Source organism: Podarcis cretensis (assembly GCF_951804945.1).
Source record: "Podarcis cretensis genome assembly, chromosome: 7".
NCBI classification, from domain to species: domain Eukaryota; kingdom Metazoa; phylum Chordata; class Lepidosauria; order Squamata; family Lacertidae; genus Podarcis; species Podarcis cretensis.
Window position 1 is genome coordinate 54,513,208 of NC_137176.1, and position 24,984 is coordinate 54,538,191.

General features: G+C 39.8%; 1 protein-coding gene across 3 annotated transcripts in view; it reads left to right on the forward strand.

Moving 5' to 3' along the window:
* Nucleotides 1-24,984, forward strand: part of RP1 (RP1 axonemal microtubule associated) — a 187,271-nt gene that overhangs the window by 86,853 nt on the left and 75,434 nt on the right. For all 3 annotated transcript variants that reach the window (XM_079983336.1, XM_079983338.1, XM_079983337.1), the window contains 7 exons: nucleotides 3,401-3,617; nucleotides 11,644-11,798; nucleotides 12,842-12,920; nucleotides 14,385-14,472; nucleotides 16,587-16,642; nucleotides 16,769-16,798; nucleotides 20,480-20,646. In XM_079983336.1, the coding sequence (XP_079839462.1) occupies nucleotides 3,401-3,617; nucleotides 11,644-11,798; nucleotides 12,842-12,920; nucleotides 14,385-14,472; nucleotides 16,587-16,642; nucleotides 16,769-16,798; nucleotides 20,480-20,646 (792 nt within the window). The remainder of the gene's footprint in view (nucleotides 1-3,400; nucleotides 3,618-11,643; nucleotides 11,799-12,841; nucleotides 12,921-14,384; nucleotides 14,473-16,586; nucleotides 16,643-16,768; nucleotides 16,799-20,479; nucleotides 20,647-24,984) is intronic.

The window sequence follows — 24,984 nt, forward strand, 5'->3', positions numbered from 1 at the left end:
TTTGTACATCCTTTCAGAACTCATCACATGCCACTGAAATGTCTGACTGAATTTCCAAGAGAAAATACACATTGATTTGTTGGCAAGGAAATACGCTGCAATTATTTATAAATTTGGAAAAAATATTAAGTCTGTTTTTAATGTGAGAACAAGTTGAACTTTCTCCCACAAATGTTTCTTCTTCTTTAGATACAATTTAATCATTAATGGAAACCATGTTCTATTCCTTCCAATCTGGTGATACATTTAATTAGATTTGCTTACTGAACAAGGTTTCATTTTGACCAGGGACTTTTGCTGTATGGACACTGAAGAAAGTGGAAGGAGGGAGGAGGAAAAGCATTGATGGAGTGCGCACTTCCTTAGGATCAGATAGAAAATATGCCTCTCCCATTCACTAGATTGCACAACTGTGGAACCTTTCTCCTTTCTCTAGTGATGCTTGCTCAATCAATAGCCTGACCAGTGTAGTCCATGCATTGGTAACCTCAAGGCTGGATTGCTACAATGAGCTCTATGTGGGGCTGTTCTTGGGCTTGGTTTGGAACTGGTCAGGGTGCTTATGGCTTGACAACATGTGGTACCATTGTTAACATCTGAACTGGCTGCCCATCTACTACCAAACCAGGTTAAAGGTCCCCTTATTACTCCCCGAACAACTTAGGTCCAGGGTACCTTAGGGACTGCTTAAAGCCTTACATCCCAGCTTAATCACTGAGGTCATCTGCAAGAGTTTTGTTGGTTGTCCCCCAAGTTGGCAAAGCACATTTGACATGAACATGAAACAGCTCCCTAGTCCCTTCTCAGAGTTAAAATTCCCAGAGTTCCCTGGCAAGGGGGATGGATTGTTAAACCACTCCAGGGATCGTAGCTTAGGAGGGATGAATGGTTGTCCTAACAATGCTCAGCACCCTTATCAAACTACAGCTCCCAGAATTCTTGGGAGGAAGCCATGATTGTTTAAAAGGGCATCAAAGTGCTTTAAATGCACAGTGTGAATGTGGCCTCTGTCTACTAAGGATAATATTTGTGTTAACTACTCTGAGCAAATATAAGCATATCCTTTTATTTCAGAAATACAGTTTATCTGGTGTACAATAGCAAAAAGGCTAGCAGATTTCATATGATAACAAGCAACTGTCAGAAGTAATTCCATGTAGTAATTTCAGATGTATGCGCAGTGTTTCCCCTGGTAACAAAATGAAAGCTAAGGAGTGTTTGCCTTTTGCTAAAGTTCATGCTGAGCATGACTACTGTGTTTGTACTTCAACAGGAGGAATGCTGTGGAGAGGTAGGCTGTCAAGTACATACATTTAGGACTACTGTCCAAATGCTGCCTGTGGCCATATTATGGCAAAACACAGGTCAGAATCCCCAGCTATCCCCAGTTTTAGCATCACATGCTATAACTGAAAGAGGAGGGAAAGGGGGTGCTGACTTGATGAAGTGTGCTTTAGTGTTCTGAATAGAAGAACTGAGCCTGCACTAACACTCTTAAAAGGCTGCAGTGCACCATTCAAAACCAAAGGCATTTATGTCCGTTTGTCTGTTTTGCAGACTATTCCTTGCCTGCAGGCACATCTTGTGTAATCTGCCATGGTATATTCTGTAGAGAGTTAATGTTTCAATGATTGCCTTGAGGCACTAGGTAGGAGTAGATTAGTTCTGGTTCTTTCTCCGTGATTTTTTGGGCAGCACCTCCATTGGCCTCTTTTACCCTGGATTATCAAAGTATGGTTCTGCTGTCACCCAGACCATGGCTTCAGCCTTCATAATTTTACTGGGGTTAAGAATTTTCCCATCTAACTGTGTGGCAAGAATATCATATTTATTTTTCCTGCGGTGTGTTCATTGCGTTTTCATTTTCTATCATTTGTTGTCATGGACATGTTTAAGCGTGCTTATGAAGGTTACAATTACTTAGCACACTCCTTTCACAGTCCAGGCCAAAGTGGAGTTTGGATCTATTTTCTGTATTCTGCATGACACAATGCTTGTGTTTTTTTAGTTAAAATGCAATTCACTAGTAACTCCCATGAATAAAACGCCTGCACCTTCTTTTTTTGGTAAAGGATTTGAAGGGTGCTGTGAAAATTAGTGCTGTATTTCATGTTGAAATTTGTCCACTTGGTGGGCCAAATTAGATATCTTTTTTCTTTTCATTTTCTAAAGTTGCTGATAGTTTGGAGAAAGTGAGTGCAGAATACTTGTACCTACTCACTTGTCAAACTCCTCCCGCATGGCTGTGGGCCCAAATTATACGGGTTCCTACAACATGCATAAAATACCCACACTGGGAAGAGGAAGAGAGGTAGATGTCACCTATGGCACCACTGGAACCAGATCTGCTGCTGCTCCTTCCTCCACCTCCACCTTTGGCAAAGGATGGTTGGCCCTGCCTGTAATGTAGGCATTACACACAGGTTCAAGAGAAAGGATATCCATAGCTGTGGGACTACCATAGAGATGAATTTCTATCACATGGCTGCCATCCTTGCTAGTTTGTGGTGTGGGTACACTTGGAACTCAGCTAGATTGGTAAAGAAAAAGCATTTTACAGTGGTACCTCTGGTTATGAATGCTTCAGGTTACGAACTCCACTAATACGGAAGTAGCTGCTCTTGCTTGCAAACAGAAATCACGTGTCGGAGGCGCACGCACAGCGGAAGGCCCCATTAGTGAAAGCGTGCCTCAGGATAAGAAAGGTTTCAGCTTAAGAATGGACCTCTGGAACAAATTAAGTCAGCAGTTTGAATCCCTGCGATGGGGTGAGCTCCCGTTGCTCGGTCCCAGCTCCAGCCAACCTAGTAGCACGAAAGCATGTCAAAGTGCAAGCAGATAAATAGGTGGGAAGGTAAACGGCATTTCCGTGCACTACTCTGGTTTCGCCAGAAACGGCTTAGTCATGCTGGCCACATGACCCAGAAAAACTGTCTGCGGACAAATGTCAGCTCCCTCAGCCAGCAAAGGGAGATGAGCACCACAACCCCAGAGTCGTTTGCGACTGGACTTAACTATCAGGGGTCCTTTACCTTTAAGTGCTACTGGAAGGATTTTTTTTTATTGTTTCGACTGCGGCAGACCAACACGGCTACCTACCTGTAACTAAAGTTTACAATGCGTTTTCCTGAAATGCTTCTTTGATGTGTCTAGAGCCAGCCTAGGAGAGCCTCCTAAGCAGATCTTAAAGTGCAAGCAGGAAGGTACTGGTGCAGGCAGTCAAATAAATAGCTTTTATTTTATATATCACTAATGGATGACTTACTGCGCTTAGGGGGGAATATGATTTGTATACCTCTTTGGTAATACGTACTAATTAGGGGAGTTTTGTGATGGGTGAATGAATTATAATGGGCCAATGAACTATAATAATAGCTTTTGCTATTTTATTATTTTGCAGATTAATCTAAAAGATGTTGGAGAGCTGTATAAAATCCGGATTGGCCATGACAGTAGTGGACCAGATCCTAGTTGGTACCTTGATGAGATTAGAATGAACTCGCCATTGGACCAAGAAATTTGTTTACCTGTCAACTGCTGGCTCTCTGAAAGCCAAGGTGATGGAGAAACATGGAAAGAAATAGCAATAGGGAGGCCTAACAAAGCACTTCTACCATGTGAGTATATAATTACATATATTAAGCTACACGTGTAAAGGACTGAGCTCCACTGAGCATCTTTTATGATTCATCATTGCAAAGAAGTGAAACCAAAATAAACAGCAGAAACTGTTAGAACGTACGTTGTTACCCTTTCCCCTTCTCTTTCAGGCACTGTTCCTGGAGCTATGACCAAAGTGTCCTTAAGCTCAATTATTTGTTTTAGCAGCTTCTTGCTGTTTAGAGAGAGGGAAACAGAAGTTTATTCAAAGAGTTATGACCTTCAATTTCACCGGTGGGATCTGGATGGGTTAGCTTTTCACTATTATTAAATATGGTTTAATTGACAAGAAAAGAACCTGTGTGGTGTAATGGTTAGACTGTAAGGCTAGGAGTGGGGAGATCTGTGTTTGAATTCCTACTCAGTCATGAATCTCAGTAGATGACCTTGGCCCATTCACTATCAATGTCACAGAGTTGTTATGAGGATGAATGTGTGTGTGTGTAACTGTTTATACCACCTTGTGCTCCTTGAAAGTAAGCCCAGATATAAATGTAATAAATATAGAAGAAAAGAGTAGTGCCTCCTGGTGGGAATACATGTGCTATCAGTTAGGCAAATGTTATTCAAGCTGAAGTAAAATATCTGAGGGTATTCAGAGATTCAAAATACAGTAAGTTTATGTTTGGCGTCCTGGTGTACTGAATTATTTATAGAATCCAGGAATTGTAGGCCTAGAAGGGAAATGAAAGGCACCAAGGTCAAGCTTCTGCATACCAACTTAACATCATGGACTAGGACATTCATAGTATAAAGTATACCACAATAAGAATGAATGAGAAGATGAAGCCTAGGAACTATTTATAAGGCAGGATAAGTACAGTAGAATTCACCTAAGATCACTGAAAGGAAGGTGAATGAGAACTTTGTGAGGCCAAAGTGGGAAAGCATTCCATGTGAACATCAGCTGAGCATGGGATCAGTCTGTCCTAAAAGGCAGACAAGTGCTGCCCCCAAGGAGTAGGTGACAGCCCTCTGCTGCTCAAAAGGGAGTTGAGTTCAAGTCCTCACATCTGGAGTAGTGGAGACAGGCACCATGTGTTAGCTGTGCTGAAGTTTATTATTTTTATACGTAATTGTATTTCTACCATACCATTTTTAGCTTTATTGTAAGCTGTTTTGTGAAGGCTTTTTGCCTTGAAATGTAGGGTGTACTGTAAATAAACACTGGAATGAATGAATGAATAAAAGCAAAATAGGTACTGCACAAGAATTCATACAGAGATATTGTAGTAGGTACGGTCTGTAGCCATTCTCTTGATTCAGCTGGAACAAGAACTTGTGCAAGCTGTTGCACCTCCAGATGAACATCTTTGGTATCCTTCATGAGTAGAAGACAGCTTCTATACGCAGAAGGGCACCTTTGGATCCAGCCCAATAATAATGTTTTAGAGTAAATGAGTTTTCATTGTGGCCAGTATTTTTCATTGGAAGTATTTTTTTCAAAGTAGAACATTTGTTCAGCTTTATTAATAATGGTGTTATAATGGTATATTTATATTTTCCTTCTCTGGCACATTATACTTATTGAAATATATTTGACAAATAAATGCAAATGGAAACATTATATTGCTGTTAGACAAGTCCTAAATTCATAAGTTTATGACTTCAAATTACCTATTGATTTTTGGTTCATTTCAATTGAATATCAATAGACAGCCCAACCAAAAACTTTTGCATTTCCCCCCGCTGTCTCTGAGAAGGAAATTTTTGCCATCTGCATTCCTATTTAAAATGGATAATTGCTTAGAAGCACCAAATGTGCAGCCTTTATAGGTTGTTATATTACAGAAAACAAATGATGTATTACATGATATATAATTACAATCCAATATAAATTTCAGATCAATTTGGATATTTTTCCAGCAATCAATTCACTTAATTATAAAAAACTTATTTTGTACAAAATATGAAGTAGTAGAATAAATTATATTTCATAAATTCAACTGAGGTGTTAGCAGGCTTCAAGTTGCTACTGTCCTTACTTCATTATTTATTGCTGTAAGATCTTGCTTCTTTTTATATTCTGCCACAATGGAACCATAAAGCTTGAAGATGGTTTTAATTTTTCTGTTCTTGCTGTGTAATTTCTCTGTCTGGCTATCTCTAGATAATGGTAGTTCTTTTTTTAAACATAATATTTGACACACCTTCATATTTCTCTGCATCTTGCATTGATAGGTTCTCACTTTTTGATTGTCTTCTTTCATTATACCAGTCATTGCAAAATGCTGACAATGAAATACTATTTCTCCAGAATCTCTGACCCAGCATGGTATGTTTTCCCCAACAATGTTAGTTTTGTATTCTTCATAGATCGAGGCTTATATTATTTTGCCTATAATTCCATGCCATTGAATTTTTCATCTCCCTGTCATGCTTTGTGTCTGTCTGGACCTTTATGTCTCATTTTCATATCCAGGTTCATTTTTATTTTTGCTTTTTAAATCTTTCCAGAAATCATTTCCTAGTAGTTTTATATGGTTATTTTTTTCACTCTGTTTGACAACTGATTTGTGATCCTTAAATCATAACTCACAGACAGGTAGACTTGAAGAACTGCAGCATTAACCTTGAACTTGGTTTGAACATTGTAATGTAGTTCCTAGTAGGAGAGTTTGAACAATCATATATCAGCATTATAATCTGATGTAAGAATCCTTTTGACTGCACATGCAGCCCCTTTGCTTCTCCCTCTCTGGTGGGCACAAACAAATTCAAATGTCTTCCACTAATCATAGGTTCTTGTTTTGTTATTCTTTGGATCAAGCCAGGATATTAAACTATCTTCATACCACTATTTAATATGCTGGCTTCTTCCAAAGCTCATCAACCATGGTTTCCTATATTGGACAATATGGGAATCTATGGTTAGCAGAAGAATTCCTGGTTTATTTGATCCTACTATAAAAAGTGTGGAGTAAGACTATGTGCTGCTTTTAAAGGGTACAAATGGCTGCTTTAAATTTATTTATTTAGATAATGTATATATTGTTTCACATTTTGAAAAGAAAAATATCTAAGCAGTACATGACTATTCCAAACAGCACAAAAAAGATTACATTTTTTTAAAAAAGAAAACAATAATAAATACAATGCATTATTTTAAATGATAAAAATTTAGCAGTCAGTAAGAAAACAGAGTAACCATCCCAGGGGTGCCAGCTTGAATAAAATATTGAGGAGTCAGGTAAGCCCCACCCCACATAATCAATCACATGATGTGGCGCACACACACCATTTGAGTGACAATGCCCATCAACTTTGGGGGGCCCAGCTCCCTCAAATATTTTAATGGGAAAGCAGAATGGAACTTCGGCCCTTGGGAGTTGGCTCCTATGAACCCTCCTAAGTATCAAAATAGGCCTGGGTAAATAAATGAGGTTTTAAAAGACATTTGAAACATATAGCTGGTGGGGTTTCATGCACCTGTTTTGAGAGGAAATTCTGGAGTGTTCTTATTCAAGACATGATTATCTGAATGTGGTCATTGTGACAAATGTTTAACAAACTGCAAGAGATACATTAATAACTAGAGACCTGCAGTTCAAGATCTGGCAGTGAATTTAGATCTTTATTTAAAAGTTAGCACTCCTGTCTTCTAATCTCACTGACTCAGAAATGCCTAACCTTCGCCCTTTCCTAGTCAACCGCTTCTTAATAGTTTGATTCTTCCTGAAGGTTCCATGATATAGCAGAAGCCAATTTCTGTCCATTTTTAGACCATTGGTTGAGGGAACTTAATTAAGGTTACTCTTATTTTTTCTAGACTGAGCTCAACAGATTTTAAAAGGCCTGTTCTTGTGTCCCTAGCCGTGACATTTTCCCTAGAGCACCTCATCTTCTGCTACCATTGAAACTACATAGGGCATTGGTTTGACTCACCAGCAATTATGATGTTTGCTTTTATAAGCCTGCAAAGCGTTTGAAGGAAAATACTGTTCAAATGCTCAGAGTAAACCTGTTATTGCTATATGTCCAATAAAAGTATACAAAGTTTGTCCCAGCAGATGGATTTAAGTTCAAAGACTGTCAGTCTGCATAGCAGGGACTTTCAAGATAATGTTTTCATGAGTTTGCTTTTAGAGTGCCCTGAATTTTTCAGATACACTTCAAAATATTACAAAATGGCAAGGGGGAGGGAAATGAAGTGGGAAAAGAAAAACATTTGCCTAGTTCTGTTTGCCTTTTCAAATAGTCAAGAAATAGCTGATTGGAAGGGCGAAGTGGGCAATCATTGGCAACCTATTAAAAAGAAACCTTCGTTCTTGGATTTCCCCTTGCTTCATTTAACAGATTCCTGTTCTTCCTTTGCTCTTTTGCCTAGTGATGTGGTGATTTTGTTTCTGTGTGATATAAGAGCTTGATTAATGCTCACCTTTAAAAAATGAATCTCACATTTGAATCTCATATTTTCTTTAAAATAAAAATAAAAATCACCCCTTTTCACTCCAGGAAGCACCATCGTGATATTTACATTAATTGACTTAATTTTTGCCCTTCATTTCTTTTTCATGATCTTGTATGCTTCCAGATGAGTGTCTAAATATAGTGTCATTTCTGCATGCTAAAATAGCATCTCCAGATTTGGGTTTTATCCAGATTTTGGGTTTTTAATGGTATTTGCCTATATTATTTCCCATTTGACTGAGGATATGGAAATACCCTGTTTCCCTGCAGTTTAATGCTAATGTAATGTCACTGAATTCAAGGTACAATGACCTCAAGCTGAAGAGCCAGGAATCAGGCCCTGAATGATGATTGCAATGTATTATATATTGCTTTTGGTTACTGCTGCAGTACAAGAAAAAAATAGACATTTTAAACCATTACAGTATTGTTTCTCCTGTGCTGATAAATAGTGGTTTGGGGAGAATTGGAGTGTTCCAAACCGCTTACAGAGGAAGTCAGGGGGGAGAAAGAGACATGTCTCAATCCCATGAGCAGTTACACTCATAAGATTTGCTGCTAAGAGTAAATAACCAAGCACCTTCTTTCAGCAGGGTTGAAAAAAAGCACCTTCTTTCAGCAGGGTTGAGTGAAACTGCACTCTTAAGACCTCAGGTCTGTTCACATCATCAAAATGTGTTCAGAAAATGTCTGTGTCCCCCCTTCCCCCCAAAATTCCGCATGCTCAGAGGACGTGGGAATGTATATAGAACTGTATTCCTATAGACTCTTCCATGCAGCTGGGAACTGAGCATGATCTGATCCACTTCGTATAGTAAGAAATCACTTCTTCATTAACAAAACAAAACAAAACCTGGCATCTCAGACCAAGTGTCCTTGAACAAGTACGTTTCCCATGAAGAGAACAAAAATTCTTTTTAAGGGCCCAGTGTCAAAATGAGTATGCAGAGTGTCTTTTTCCAATAACAATAAGAAGACTTTCAGGAGTCAAAAGAGCACGTGCAGAGTGATTTTCCTGAATGACGCTATCTTTCTGAATACTACAGCTTATACAAAGTTAAGTAATACAGAATGCACACACCGAGGCTTGTTTGTTTGCCTGTCCTAGTAATGCACAAGGGAATTAATATCTGTTTTACTTAGTAAAATTCTGGTTCAGTGACAACTTTAGAAGTGAGTAGTATTTTATTGGGAATGGGGGTACAACTAGTTAGCAGCTTTCTGCTCCTCTGGCCAGAGATACATATTTCAGCTGCAGCAGCATGTCACAACTTCTGCTTCTGCAGCTTAGAAACTTCATTAGTTAGAGGGCAGGTTAATACACCCAGTTAACATGCCTGGGCAAGTTAATACACCCAGTTTGTAATGTGGTAAGCCGTACCTGTCTGATATGCCCAGGCATTGTCATGTTACTGTGTAGATGTGTGTGTTTTAAGTCAGGCAACCAGGTTCCTGAAGTTTTCAAGTATGTGTGGAAAGTTGGTATTCGGTGCTCAGCCTAGAGTTTGTGCGCCATCTGATTTGTTGACAGGTGATCAATATCAGTGAGTGTTGAGGCTGAAAGGGACCACACAATGTCCACAGTACATCCCACCAGCTCATGCTCAGGTTTTTCAAGTGGCTGGTGCAAAATAAATAAATAAATAAATCAACAACACATCTCTTTTCGAAGACCTGCATGTGACCTCTGTTTTACCTTAGGTGAGAATGGAGGGATCACTGCAGAAATCCTAGCTAAAAGTGGCCCGTCCTTTTAGCTTGCAATCAGTTTCATTCTCTCATTTTGCAAGCTGTTCTGCCTCCAGCATTCCTTTCCTTAAGCATGCACAGGCTCAGACAGGCTTTAGTGTTAATATCAAAGGGATATCAAATACACTGTGATCAGTGTTAACAGAAGCTGACTTCTGGGTAAAGCTGTTACCACACACAAGCTCCACTAGCAGTTCTCAAGCCAATGAAGGCACCGTAGATTTTTTTGGGAAGCTGGGGTGCTTTTGGTGTCACTTGATGGTCACATGTAGAGTTCATCTTCTGAAGTGTGTCTGTGCATGAGTGAGGGGTGGTCTGAGGGAGGGAGAAGCTTCCCCTTTTCCCCAAGCTTTTCAGTACAATATTTCATAGCAGGCACTTGTTTATTAATGAATCATAATTTTTCCCCACTAACTTCACCATGGCAGCTGTTGTTTATTGAATCCTGTCAGTGTGTGCAGAACTGTGAGTAAAAGATTTGGAATTTTCTATGCATCCAAAAAATTAGTTTTTTAATGGCTGCCTACAAACCGTGGCTGGAGCTATTAACCTAAGCCTTATTGTGTAGTAGCCAGCTGGAAAAGTCCAGTCCTGTTACTTCCAAGCAAAGTTGCTTACACCTTAAATGAATTGCTTGTTGTATTTAGGTACTTAGTAATTGTAGCCCCACAATTGTGGAACATTATGCTGTGTAATATTAGGCAGGCCTCATGCCTAGTTACAGCAAGCCCTCAATTTATGCAGGGGTTATGTTCCAGGGATCATACCTAAAAACAAAATCACATATGGTCAAAAAACATTGCTTCTGTGGTGGAAGGGGATGCCAAAGTCATCCCCCACCCCTGAAACCTCACCCCCTTTTTAATTTTTGCCAAGTGTGTAAAGATCAATGAGCACGTTAAATGTGTGTAAATTGTGGGCTTACTGTATTTTCAAACGGGCATTTAAAACCTGCCATTTTACCTTGGCTTACAGAAACTGGGGGATCTGATTCTTTATTTGTATCCCTTTCTTCCTCCCAAAGGAGCCCAGGGTGGCATTATGTATCCTGTTGCTGGTGGCTGTATTTTGCTGCATTTTATATTGGATTGCTAATTTTAACAATGTGGGATTGTTTTATTGAGCTGTTTTAAAATGTGATCTATGGAATTTCATTGTTGTATTTCACACGAACTGCCTTGATAAGGATTTTATTCTTGAAAGGTGGTATAGAAATATATTAAATACAATAAATATAATAGCTTTTAAAGACTGATTGTGAAATTTACCCAGAATTAAGTAACACTTTCAGTGGGGCTTAGTCCATGTAAGCCTGTATAGCCTTGCAGCCCAGCCTAAGAATTTAGCACAGTAACAACAGTTGTATTACTAATTTCTGTATCCCTTCCAATTTCTCCAAGTCTCTGTCCTGAGCAGGAAATGAAAGCAAGTTTTTAAAAGTGTGGGTATATAAGGCAGAGATAGAGACAGAGACAGAGACAGAGAGTGAGTCACCTCCATACTGTCAATATTTTGCAGGAGGGATTCAAATACATGTTGGAAATTTAAGTTTGCACAGTTAAAGTGGATTAAATCACTCTGTTGCCCTAGTGCTTGAGCCACAAGCTTCAAGTCAGTACAGAGCAGTATGAAGCAGTCTTTTGACAGATTATGGACATAATGGAAATGTCATGATAATAGTTGGTATTCAAGTAAGTTTTACTAAGAGTAAACCTATTGAAAGCAATCAACCTAACTTGGTGATGTTAATTTATTTCAGTGGGTCTGCCCTGAGTAAAACGTAGTTGAATACCACATAGTAGTAATGCTTTTTTTCTCTTTCAGTGGTATGCTACAATGTCAGTGTATACACTGGAACAATCCCTGGTGCAGAAACAAATTCTAATGTGTACATTACCCTCTTTGGAACCAGAGGAGATTCTGGAAAACGAAAACTTCATAAATCAAGGACTAATAAAGTTTCATTTCAGTGTGGTCAGGTAAAGAAAAAGATGCTAAAAGTAATTGCAGTAATTATTATTATTATTATTATTATTATTATTATTATACCCTGCCCACCTGGCAGCGTTTCCCCAGCCACACTGGGCAGCTTACAACATATCTAAAAGCATAATTAAAACATCATTCCTTTAAAACTTCCCTAAACAGGGCTGACTTCAGCAGGGGCAAATGAATGCGTCGTGACACCCAGGGCAGGGCGTCGCTATATAAGGCGCATGTGCGGCATCGCTATGACACTCCTTCACTGGGACCGGTGTTATATGGTCCCAGCAGCTGCTCCCAGTAACCAATCTAGCTGTCGTATTCTGAATTAGTTGTAGTTTCCAAGTCATCTTCAAAGGTAGCCCCACGTAGAGCACATTGCAGTAGTCTAAGTGGGAGATAACCAGGGCATGCACCACTCTGGCAAGACAGTCTGCATTGAGGTTACTTAAACTTATGTAATTGTACTTGAGCATTATGTTCCAGTTAACTATGGGGAAGATTTATTATGTGGTGATCATCCACTCCATATGTTTCAAATGTAGAGATACAATATGGTGAAGTATTTCTTTTTCATAGTTAAAACACAATTACTTAAATGCTCAGTATTCTTTACATGAAGGATGGTAACCAAACCATTTTATTCTAGAACTTGCTGGAACACACATTAGCCATGTTAAAAACCCACCAGAAATCTCCCTTCAACTGCCCCAGGGCCCTGGTCGCTAGAGCTCTTGAGCTTTTTATAAAATCTGGACTGGAGCTGCTCTAGACTCTGTTGAACTAGAGCACATAAATCACAGACTGGTGCCCTTAACATTGCAGTGATTACTATTTCAATCAGCTAGGCTCACTTGCTCACTTGCAAGGGGAAGAAACCCTTGACATTTTGCCTGCCCCGGTAAAAGTACAGCAGTGATGGTTGGCAATGAAATTTTATATTTAATTTAAAAATAAATTCACAAAATTTATACTCCGCTTTATCGTTAAAACCCCCCAAACAAAACAGTTTGTGATTCTCGTTTTCGTGTTTCTGCAGATTGATGTGTTCTCCATGATGGCTGTATCGCTTGGAGTTGTGAATAAAATTCTCATTAGCCATGATGGAACTGGTCCAGGTAGAACTAATTTCCTATTGACAGATCAGTTTCACAATCTGTTTGAAAGTGCATACGCATTTTCTTCTGTGTAGTTCCATGGTCTAAGATCAGACAAGATTATTTTTTTCTTGCTGTATATAGAGCGTATAGTTTATTCATCTTATATAATAACATATATTTTATAAAGATAATGAAATTTTATAGAAGAACTTCAAGCAATGGTGAGCCTTCTCCCTTTGCATTAATGTTGACTTCTCCCATATTATAGTTGTTGTTTTGTCTAAAGGCTTAATCATAATTTATGGAAAAGCATGTGCACTTCTTGTCTTTCACATGCTTCCCAATAAACACAGCAATGTTTTAAGGTGATGTCCCCTTCTCTCCAAACATGGGGACATGTGGTAGACATGCACCAAGAAACTACGATTGGCTATTACTCTTGGTACATATATACTACATGCTTATGAAAGACATTGCTTTGTTAACCGTTACAGGTTTGTATGTAGTAGGCATACACATCCGCGACATAAAATGTGAATCAGACCTATTTTTTTCTGTATGGAACAAACGTTTGATGTATTATATCCCTTTTTAAAAAGAAAAGTTCCACACTGATGAAGTAATAAAAATATATATTGCTTTTTCAAAGAGTGGAATTTACCCACAAATCAGTCAGTTTAGTGAACATTTTTGTTCAAATATTTCACCAATAAAGTAATTGCAGTGCAATCCTAGATGTGTCTACCCAGAAGGAATTCCCATTGTCTCCAGTGAAGGCTTCATCCTAAAATACCAAGATTGCCAGCTTGGAGCATCGAATCAGGGAAATGCTCAGCCTCTTAGTTTTTAAAATCCCAAAATATAACTTGTTAACATATGATAAAATTGTGTGGGTATTGTGGAGGAGTTGTGTTGTATATGAGTTTGGATGTCACAGTCATGTAACCAGATTAAATAAAAAATGTGGTTTGGTTGCTGGGAAAAGTTAATACCCCTGCAATGAATGTATTTCTTACTGTAAACACATCTGAAATAAATATCAGCTGATAATTTATTATATTATTATTTAAAACAATAATTTGGGAAGGTTCTAAAATATGTTTGAATAGTAATGAATTTGTTGACCTCCTTGAGTTTCTGTTGCACAATACAAAACTCTCTCCCCCACCCTACCCAAAAGCTAAGCATTTCATCATTCACCCATATGCAATGCAAACTGTAAAAAAGATGCAGTGTTTAGCTCATCAAATATTCTGTTAAAACCATCTCAGACAAAATATTTTTCCTTAGATGTAAAGGTTTCTTATTTTTGAGGAAAAATAAAGTGTCGAGAGTATTAATTATTGGCTTTGCACAAATGAGCTGTGTTAATCCCTTTGTCCTGATTATCTGAGTTTGATATGATTGAATTAGCCACCACTACCACCCCTCTCTCACACACAAGCAATCTAAGCATAGGATGTTTTTGTCATTGAATCACAGGCAGTGGTTGGTTCCTTGAAAAAGTTGTCATCAAATTTCAAGAGAGAGAGGAAGGGGAAGAAGAAGAAGTAGTGTTTCCCTGTAATAGGTATGCTATTGTGGAAAATGTGCAAGTTCCTCATCAAAATGGAAGGATTTATATTGATAATATAAACCAGAACAGGCTGAACCACATCTCCATGGCTAGGTGATTCCTGCATTGCAGGGTGTTGGACTAAAATGATCCTAGTAGTCCCTTCCAACTCTAAAATTCTATGCTTCTATGAATCGCAGCTTCTCTGTCTTGTCTGGATTCACTTTATTGATCCTCAGCCAGTTCATGATAGTTTCCATATAGCAGTTCAGCACATCTGCTGCTTCCCTGACTCAAGTGTAAAAAAGAAATACAATTGAGTGTTTTCTACATGATGACAAGTCACTCCAAATCCCTGCATGGCCTCAGGGGTTTCATGCACACAGTAAAAAGGCAGAAACTTGAAGGACCTCATAGGGTTCAAGAGCAGGTTTGGTGTTGAAAAAGCATTGGTTGCCTTGATGGATAATCTGTGTTGTCAGAAGAAGGAGTGTGCCCTCCTGAATCTTTCAGTGCCTTTTAATATTCTTGAGCATGATAAGCCTCAACAGACTTTCTGGGTTGTGGCTCAGGGGCATTGTCATTCAGTGACAATGTACAAATGCTGGTGTTAGGGGGCTACTGCTTGGTCTTATGACAATCTGCTCTGCAAAGTTCCAACTCGCGTTCCATGAGACATGTTTACCTGAATCTGCTGGGTGAGGTAATCCAGGCATTTGGACTAGGATGAATGTCAGTAGGCTAATGACACCCAGCTCTATTCTCCTTTTCATCTGATTCAGGTGAGGCAGTGGAATTATTATTATTAAATCTAGAAATGTTTGTAGTGGTGTGTTGAACTGATGTCAGGAATCAGTAAGGGGGTTGTTGGATGAGGGTCCATAAAATTAAGCAGAATTCTCATGAGACAGGTCACTGTTGGTGGGTTGTTTGTCTTACTAGGAGCATAGTGTTGAACCTTCTAAGGATGGGCTTGTGCTCCCATTGAAATATCTGAGAGAGATCCAGCTTCTTATAGAAGGCCCAAGTAAACTCCATGATTTAAAGCACATTTTATTAGCTAAGACTGGTGTGCTGATGCCACTTATCCTGGATAGAGATAGCCTGGCCATGGTCTGGTAACCATCAAACTAAAGGTAAAGGTAAAGGTACCCCTGCCCGTACGGGCCAGTCTTGACAGACTCTGGGGTTGTGCGCCCATCTCACTTAAGAGGCCAGGGGCCAGCGCTGTCCGGAGACACTTCCGGGTCACGTGGCCAGCGTGACATCGCTGCTCTGGCGAGCCAGAGCCGCACACGGAAACGCCGTTTACCTTCCCGCTGGTAAGCGGTCCCTATTTATCTACTTGCACCCGGAGGTGCTTTCGAACTGCTAGGTTGGCAGGCGCTGGGACCGAGCAGCGGGAGCGCACCCCGCCGCAGGGATTCGAACCGCCGACCTTTCGATCGGCAAGTCCTAGGCGCTGAGGCTTTAACCCACAGCGCCACCTGCGTCCCAACCATCAAACTAGACTACTGCAATATCTTATATGTGGGTTTGCTTTTGAGGACTTTTCCAAAAACTTAATACACCCACTAGGTTACTAATGCTGGCAGGCTAAAGGGAACACATTTTGCCAGGTCTTAATGGATGACACTAAATGGCTTGGGAAGCCGGAACCAAAGGACCACTATCTTCCCTATGGCTGTGCTGTAACATTAAAATCTTAATCAAAAATACTTCTCTGAACCTGCTTAAGTGAGACAGGCGGTAATGGAAGAGAACAACTTTCAAGGTGTGTCATCTTGAATGTAGAATGCTCTTCTTTGTTGCAGTTTTTTTTAAATAAAAATTGTTTTGCTATGTTTTATTTTTTATTGTGTGTTGGTTTTGTAATTGCTGTGCACCACCCTGGGAGTTGTTAGGCTGAAGCATAACATAAAATTGTTTACAGTAAATAAATCTACACCATTCCTCTGTATTAAGAACAGCTACCCTTGTTTATATCTGGAGAGACAATATGTAACTTGACAAGTGATACTTAGAAACTTTGTTAAGTTGGGGGGAGGGAAATAATGCAGGGTTTCGATTTACCAAGACTAATTACTAACTGCCTTCACTGTAATTACTTTCTTTTTTTACAATGGAAGATGGCTAGATGAGTACCAGGATGATGGGAAGACAGAAAGAGAGCTAATTGCCAGAAGTAAGTACTGAAAATAAGATCATTTGTACTATAATTATATCCTAGGTACCAAATTGCTAATTAAACTTAAAACTATAGATTCTTCTTGTGAATAAGAATAAGATTGTTTTTGCTTTTCTATTTTAGAAAACAGTAATGCACCAATGGCATATAGAGGTAAGTTACACTCTCTATTCATTTCCTGTAGAAACAGTCTTTGCTGTTTGAATTTAAACATCATTCTGGGCTGAAGCAGACACATAAGGGGGGAAAAAGGAGGAACACATGGTTGCGTTTATTCAGGCTTGTCCATCTAGCATTCAATAATGGTTTAGTGTTACATGCAAATACAGTCATTGTCTTTTACAAGTAGCCATTCATGGAAAGCGTCTGCTAACATGGAAAATACAAATTGTCTGATAATGATCTGTAGAAGGGGCATCATAAGTCAATTAGCTGAGTAGCGAAAAGGATTTCTCACAAAGTGTTTTCCTCATATTTATTGTTCTATTCTAAAATGAGTCAGAAGTTCTTCTGAGAGCAGATCCAAGGTTTGTTTTGTTTACGCCAACATCACTGTCATTTAATAATTGGAGACAGCTACTCTAGCAAGCGAGTGGAAAAAATGTATTGTGAAGTGACAGCAAAAGCAGTTTCAGGTCAGAGTTCATCAGGGTATTCTCATAGTATCCAGAAATAATGCAAACTTAAGCTATACAGCTACTATGCACAACCACGTTTTGCAGATCCCTGCCCTGAAGTCCATGTACACCACCAAGTCCATTGAGCCTCTCCAGACAGTCTGTCAAATTTCTGCTTTTTCACCTGCTTATTGCTGTTGCCCCAGTAACAGTCTCTCTTGCTTGGTCACCAGTTTTTCCTGCTGCTCATGCTCTGTTTCATCATATTATTTTATATCAGTGATGGCAGTCCATGCTGGGCTGTTGCTATTACTAGGGATAGAGGGATGTTTCATTCAGTCCATATTTTTAAGTAGACTAATTTTCACCTCCTGCACTAATACACCAATTGGAATGTAACTTCTCCAAGTTTTGTAATACAGTTCTCAGCTAAAAATATGTACCAAGATCATTTTTTTAAAAGCCTATACTGTATTAGGATAATATTTTTTTTAGGAAAATGCACATTGAGCTAAAACAAGTACTTAAATGTGTATTTTTAATATAAAATTATATGTAGATCCATATTTAAACGATAATTTTCATACAGATAAAATATTCACAGATAAATGCAGAAAAGGAATGCAATTGATGTTTTAAGAATGAACACGTGCAAGACTGACATGGACCAATCTATCCATCCCGACCTATTTTGCTAATTTGATATGGCTTCATTGTTACTTTTAAGGATCTAGCATCATCTGATGGAGTGCCTGCTGCTACACAGACCAATTTGTGTTTTCTTGTTACAGATAGGTAGCCGTGTTGGTCTGCCATAGTCAAAACAAAATAAAAAAATTCCTTCCAGTAGCACCTTAAAGACCAACTAAGTTAGTTCTTGGTATGAGCTTTCGTGTGCATGCACACTTCTTCAGATACCCAGATATCTGGGTATTCTTCAGATATCTGAAGAAGTGTGCATGCACACGAAAGCTCATACCAAGAACTAACTTAGTTGGTCTTTAAGGTGCTACTGGAAGGAATTTTTTTTATTTTTTTATTTTGTTTTGTGTTTTCTTGTTTTCATATTCATAGAAATATGGATGGAGACCTAAAATGGTCTCGGCCTGTACTTCTGATTGCCTCGATTCAACTTGTAAAACACATTGAGCTTTAACAAAAGATTTTCAGCTAGGTGAAATGCAAAGTTGGGTTTTCTATTAGATTTTGCATTTTGCAAAGAGGTCTTAAAATTTCCTGGCAGGAAGTAGGAATGCCATCAAAGAAAAGGAGAGCAGTACCCAGCCTTTTTTATTATTATTTTGTGCATTTACTGTCTTTCCCAGTGCTAATCTGTCATGAACCCTCATTATCACCCCAAGGTGGGTTTGTTGTTCACCCTCTTGCTTTGCTAGATCGTGTAATCGCTTTTGCTCTGGGAGCTGCACTTCCCTTCATTCTCCTGCTGCTACATTACTAAATAAAAAGATGACAGAGCACCATCAATGTATTAGTAGCAGTTCTGATCTCCCTCATCTATGTCAACAAGTAAATATAAAATGACATGAGAGGAGAAGCAAAATGTCTGTTACAGCAAAGGGCTTTAGTGAGAGGAGTTAAAACAAGCAGAAATTAATTCAAATGTTTAGGATTTGAGCCTTTGCTGCCACAAACAGCTATGGAAGCCTCTCATTGTGATTGCCTATGGGAAACCCACCCCCTGCCACCTTCTACAGAATATAGTATGATGCCTTATCTGTGCCAGGGAACACCTGTACCGTATCCTGACTGATTGAAGTGATCAATTAGAGCAGGATAGCATGGAAAACTATGTCTGACTCAGCAGATCTGACTCTTCCATTCTATAATTGCTGATTCTCTTCCCTTCATGAGGCTTGCTCCTGTGACCTGCATAACTGTTAGCTCTTCACTGGTGATAAAGAAGAGTTGTGTATGGTGGAGGGTAATGAGCCAGGACAGCACATGCAAAAGAAAAAATGTGTGGGAATGGGAATTTTAAAAATGGGAAAATGGGGAAGAATCATGGAATTGTGTAAAGTTGACTGGTACCCCCAGTGTCATCTAGTCCAGCCCCCTTCACCAAAGGGATCTCAACTGAAGCATCCATGACAGATGACCATCCAACTTCAGCTTAAAAACCTCCAAGAAGAGTCCACAACCTTCCAATGGAGTCCATTCCACTGTCGAACAGCTCTTGCTGTCAGAAAGTCCTTCCTGATTTGGGTTGATTTGGGTTGATTTGGGTCCTAGCCTCTAGAGCAGGAGAAAACAAACTTCCTCCATCTTCCATGTGACAGCTCTTTAGATATCTGAAGATGGCTATCATATCTCCTCTCAGTCTGCTTTTTTTTTAAAAGGCTAAACATACCCAGCTCCCTCAACCCTTCTTCATAAGGCTTGGTTTCCAGACCTTTGATCATCTTGGTTGTCCTACTCTGCACACATTCCAGCTTGTCAGTATTTATTCATTCATCCTTTATTGGCATAATATGTCAATATCCTTCTTAAACTGTGTTGCCTAGAACTAAACACAGTATTCTAGGTGTGGTCTGACCAATGCAGAATAGAACAGTCCAATTACTTCCCTTCATCTGGACACTATACTTCTATGGATGCAGCCTAGAATAGCATTAGATTTTTTTATTGCTGTATCACACTGTTAACTAATGTTAAGCTTGTTAAGAAAAACCATAATTGGGGGGGGGGGACGACAGAAAATGAAGTTGACAAATGATGATGTAGCTAGTTCATAAATTAACTTACTTGAAAATGTCACAGAGCTGCATAACATGAAGTTACTCTTTGCCTAAAATGCAGTTGTATAATAGTGTATAATACACTGGTCTCCAACATCTCATAGCCTGATCTTGTGTTGCCTTGCCATTGACACAATCTTAGTGAATCAGTGCTTTTTTGTGATGGTACAGAGCATCTTCACCCCCTTTTTTTGCTGCTTGCGGCAGCTGTTTTGTGCTGGCACTCACAGCACTTTTATCAAGCTATGAATACTGGCAATTATTATTTTCTGCAAAAAAAAAAAAAAAACCAAATCACTGCAGTGAATGTGTGAGTACTTGACTTCAAAAGTCCTTTCCTTGTGTACAGCACTGCTGAAATTCATTTTAGTCACAAAAATAGCAAGAAACCCTTGATAGTTCTTCCTCAGTCTTATAAAATACAATTTTGTTTTGATTGTTTGTTTACCTTTATTCCACAGGTCAGTGGAGAGTGCTGGTAAAGACTGCTCAAGATTCCCCACTGTCACGGGAGTGTAAAAGAACCCTTGTGATTTACGGCTCAAAGGGCAAAAGTGACAATCTTCTCCTTTCTTCCCAAAGCTTGGGAGATATGCCCTTTCAACCAGGAGCAAAGGATGAATTCCTTGTAAGTTGCAGCTACAGCACAGCACAGAGATTGCAGTGGCATCTTGCTCTAGCCAAAGGATATATTTGGAATCCTATTACGACTGTAGCAAATGCCATCTCTTATTTACAAAGATGGCTTGATTTGTGGTTTAGTTTTTCTCGATATATTTTCCAATCTGTAAGCTGGATGCAGCCAATATGGAATGCAACACATACCCAAAGTCAGAAACAATGAGAATCATAGAAATATCTATTGAAAGACCGTGTTCAGCCTATGGTCAGAAAAGGTAGGTTCTATGCATTTTCAGAAGAAATAAATTGACAATTTACAGAACATAGGTAAATTGGTGACAGCTGGCCCAGTGTTAGGCCATGACATTACTAGGGCCCCACAAGGGTGCCCTGATGTCTGCCCTGGGTCTCTCTTTATTCTCATTTTATCAGTGCTGAGTGGCTGGGTCTGGGAGCCATCCTTTTAATTTCCCATTTAGGGGCATTTAACTTCCATTGTTTGTATTGGGTTGTAGCTCAGAAGAAGAGCCACTATCTATTTGATTTTGTGTCACAACTGTTCACAGTTAGATTCTTCTCTCCCATACAGTGGTACCTTAGGTTAAGTACTTAATTCGTTCCGGAGGTCCGTACTTAACCTGAAACTGTTCTTAACCTGAAACACCACTTTAGCTAATGGGGCCTCCTGCTGCCACCCCGCCACCGGAGCACGATTTCTGTTCTTATCCTGAAGCAAAGTTCTTAACCTGAAGCACTATTTCTGGGTTAGCGGAGTATGTAACCTGAAGCGTATGTAACCTGAAGCGTATGTAACCTGAGGTACCACTGTATTAAGCATTTACAATTGAGCTCCTCCACCTCTACCCCTCTCAGAGTGAATAGACCACAAACTTAAGTAAGTGTAAATGCTTTATTTGCCCATGCATTGTTCAATGCTACAGCAGAAACAACACGGATATTCTTGGTTACAAAATACAAAAAAGTATCTTCAAACATGGAGTCTGGGCTTGGGAGCTCCAGCCTCATACATGTGCTGATCTTACATAGGAGGGAGGGGAGGCAGGAAACAACCCTTACTTCCCCGCTCCTTGGAGAAGAGGGGATGTGACATAGAATCATAGACTCATAAAATTGTAGAGTTGGAAGGGACCCCAAGGGTCCTCTTGTCCCACCCCCTGCAGTTCAGGAATCTTGCCCACAGCCATCACTGGGTGGGCTTGCACCACCAACCTTCTGCTTAACAGCCAGACGGACTGACCCATTGCACCACACAGTCTTCTCTAGAAATTTACAGCTCTGTTGTCCTTTACTGGCAATTATGCACAGTTATCTTTGACTGCATAAAATCTCTCACAAAAGGTTCCTGGTTCAGTCCTCTGCATTCACATGTAGGACTGGGAGAGATCCCTGTCTGAAATCTGCAATCAGTGAATTTGGACATTTCTGAGCATAATAGACGTATTGACTCAGTATAACACAGCTTCCTGTGTTTCTGTGTCTAGGGATTATTGCTCAGAGTACTTTTGCTATGTTCACTGTTGGTGGCTTCCTTGCCCAATTGCTGAATGGGAACATAGGAAGTTGTTTTATATCGAGTCAAACCTAACTGGTCCATCTAGCTCAATATTGTCTACACTGACTGTTATTAGCTCTCCGGGGTTTCAGGCAGGAGTGGTTTCCAGACCTACCTGGAGATGTGGGGATTGAACCTGAGACCTTCTGCATGCAAAGCAGATGCTCTTTCATTGAGCTACAGCTCTTCCCCAAATACCTGTGCATCTCTTCCCCTGCTGAAGCCTGGCACATTTTTTCTTATTATTTTTGATTGACTGCTTCACCAAGAGTCCTTCCTTGCATAGCCTCATATTGGGGCACTGGAGTAGAAAACATAGTCTGGCTTGTTACCTTTGCTGATAGATTTTCAAACAGTGAAGCAATTTAATTCAAGTCCCATCTGACCTTTATAGCATACTCAGAGTGGAATCTATTACAGCAGGAGTCTGTTGGGGAGAATGCCTCATTTCAATAATAGAGCAATAGGCTGTTGGAAAAGCTGGTTTTTCAGACACTTTGTAATTGTTTTGCCCTCAATCATGGTAGAGCATGAATGTGCAACATTCAACATAGTGGGATCCTACTGCATCTGGTTCCTAAATGACTCGTGTTACAGTTGACTAATAGTAGCAATAGTTTGTGTTTCTGTAGCATTCTAACTAAGCACATACTTTAGTAATTCTGTAGCATTCTAAGCAAGCACATATTTTAGTAAACTGCAGAATCAGGGCTGGCATCTGTACCTAGTATCCTTGGGCACCTGCCAGGGCCCAATAGGGATGCCTGCCAAGGGCCCAGAACTTTGAGCATCACCAGGCAACTGGATCAATCATTGAATTGCAGAGTTGGAAGGAATCCCAAAAGTGATCTAGTCCATATTTTATCTCCATATTACAAATTGGGAGGAGAGGCATGAGAGGTAAGGGCTTGCCTATCCTGACCCCTTTCCCAGTTGTGTTCACAATTGAGCTAAGAATGTGGAATTTCATAGCTCAGAGCTCATGCTCTTCAGTAGTGTGCTACATTACTTTGCCAGAGAACAGCAGGATAACATAAGTACGTTTTTTTTCTTTGTGATTATTTGCATAAAACCTTTGCAAATCCAGTAATGCTGGCCAATATTCTTTGTGCACAAATTTGTTTTTGTTTCTTTTTTAAAATAGATGGTCACACACATGGGAATGTGACCTTCCTGATTTCTTTTCTCTGCCCCATCCCTCCCCATGCTGACACAGCTCCATGAGAACAATTGCAACCGCTGAATAAACAAACAAGCTTTCTGCATGTTAATCTTGCATGTGCAATACAGAGATTTTGCCCCCTCCGTTATACTGTACCTTGCATTTTCTCTCCCCTCCTCCCTAAATATTGTTTTCTAGAGCTACCCCTGGCTGTGCAGCTCAAGTATCTGACAGCTCACAAAGCCAGTCTGAAATTTAAGAGCAATAGCTGCGGCATGAAAATCTTGAGATGCCATTCTATTCCAAACCATTTAAGCAACATCAAGGCTTGGTTGCCCTCTTTATACCTTATTGCTGAGGCTGTTTGAATGATCATATGCTTTTGTTGCGTGAGTTCACCTATTCCCATTTGTGGCAGCAAAACTGGTTGCCATGGGAATGGCTGTGTGATGTTGCAATTAACAGAAGACTGCAAATTCAGCAAAGCAATATGCAGGAGCAGAAGAACAACAAAGATCTGGATTCAGTATGATAGCACCTAGTCAGGATTCACATACAAATAATATAGTACTGTTTATACAGAGTCAGCTTCTTAAAAATGGCAGGCCTCATTTTAATCCATAAATTTGATTTCTAATTATTTCCATGAATTTGTGGGTGTTGATTTGCTTAAGTTTGAACATATATTTGGCACCAATCCAGCAGCTTAAGTGCTCATAGGAACCTTGAATGCATACACAGATCTCCGTGTGAACATGAAGCTTTTGCCCACTCTCATCTATGAGTTTGACAGTTCTCCACCATGGGCAATGAGGTATTGCATTTGCTGATATGAAGTGTTCCCTGACAGTGAAGAGCAGTGTTATTTTTCTAGAAAAAGAGGTGCCAGAACTTACCATGAATGCTTCCCTTGTTCTCTTATAATGGCAATGGCATTCACGTGAGAGGTGCTGGAACTGAGTTCCAGTGAGTTCTAGCTGGAAAAAAAGCATAGTTTTATGGTAGGAGTGGTGGATTTGTATTGGGGAGATGGAGTTTTAAATTTCAACTCAGTGGATGCCTGCTACGCCAGTCACTATCTTTCAGTAAAGCCTTTCTATCAGGGAAAGTGAGGGCTGGACCATAAAGAAGGCTGATTGCCGAAGAATTGATGCTTTTGAATTATGGTGCTGGAGGAGACTCTTGAGAATCCCATGGACTGCAAGAAGATCAAACCTATCCAGTCTTAAGGAAATCAGCCCTGAATGCTCAGTGGAAGGACAGATCCTGAAGCTGAGGCTCCAGTATTTTGGCCACCTCATGAGAAGAGAAGACTCCCTGGAAAAGACCCTGATGTTGGTAAAGATTGAGGGCACAAGGAGAAGGGGACGACAGAGGAAATGATGGCTGGACAGTGTTCTCGAAGCTACTAACATGAGTTTGACCAAACTGCGGGAGGCAGTGGAGGACAGGAGTGCCTGGCATTCTCAGGTCCATGGGGTCACAAAGAGTCAGACACAACTTAAACGAATAAACAACAGCAAGCTGTGTGAGGAAAAATTAGTGCAGGGGAATAGCCATGTATGCAACCCTGCACTACCTGGAGGGGAGAGCAAACAAGGTATAAATGT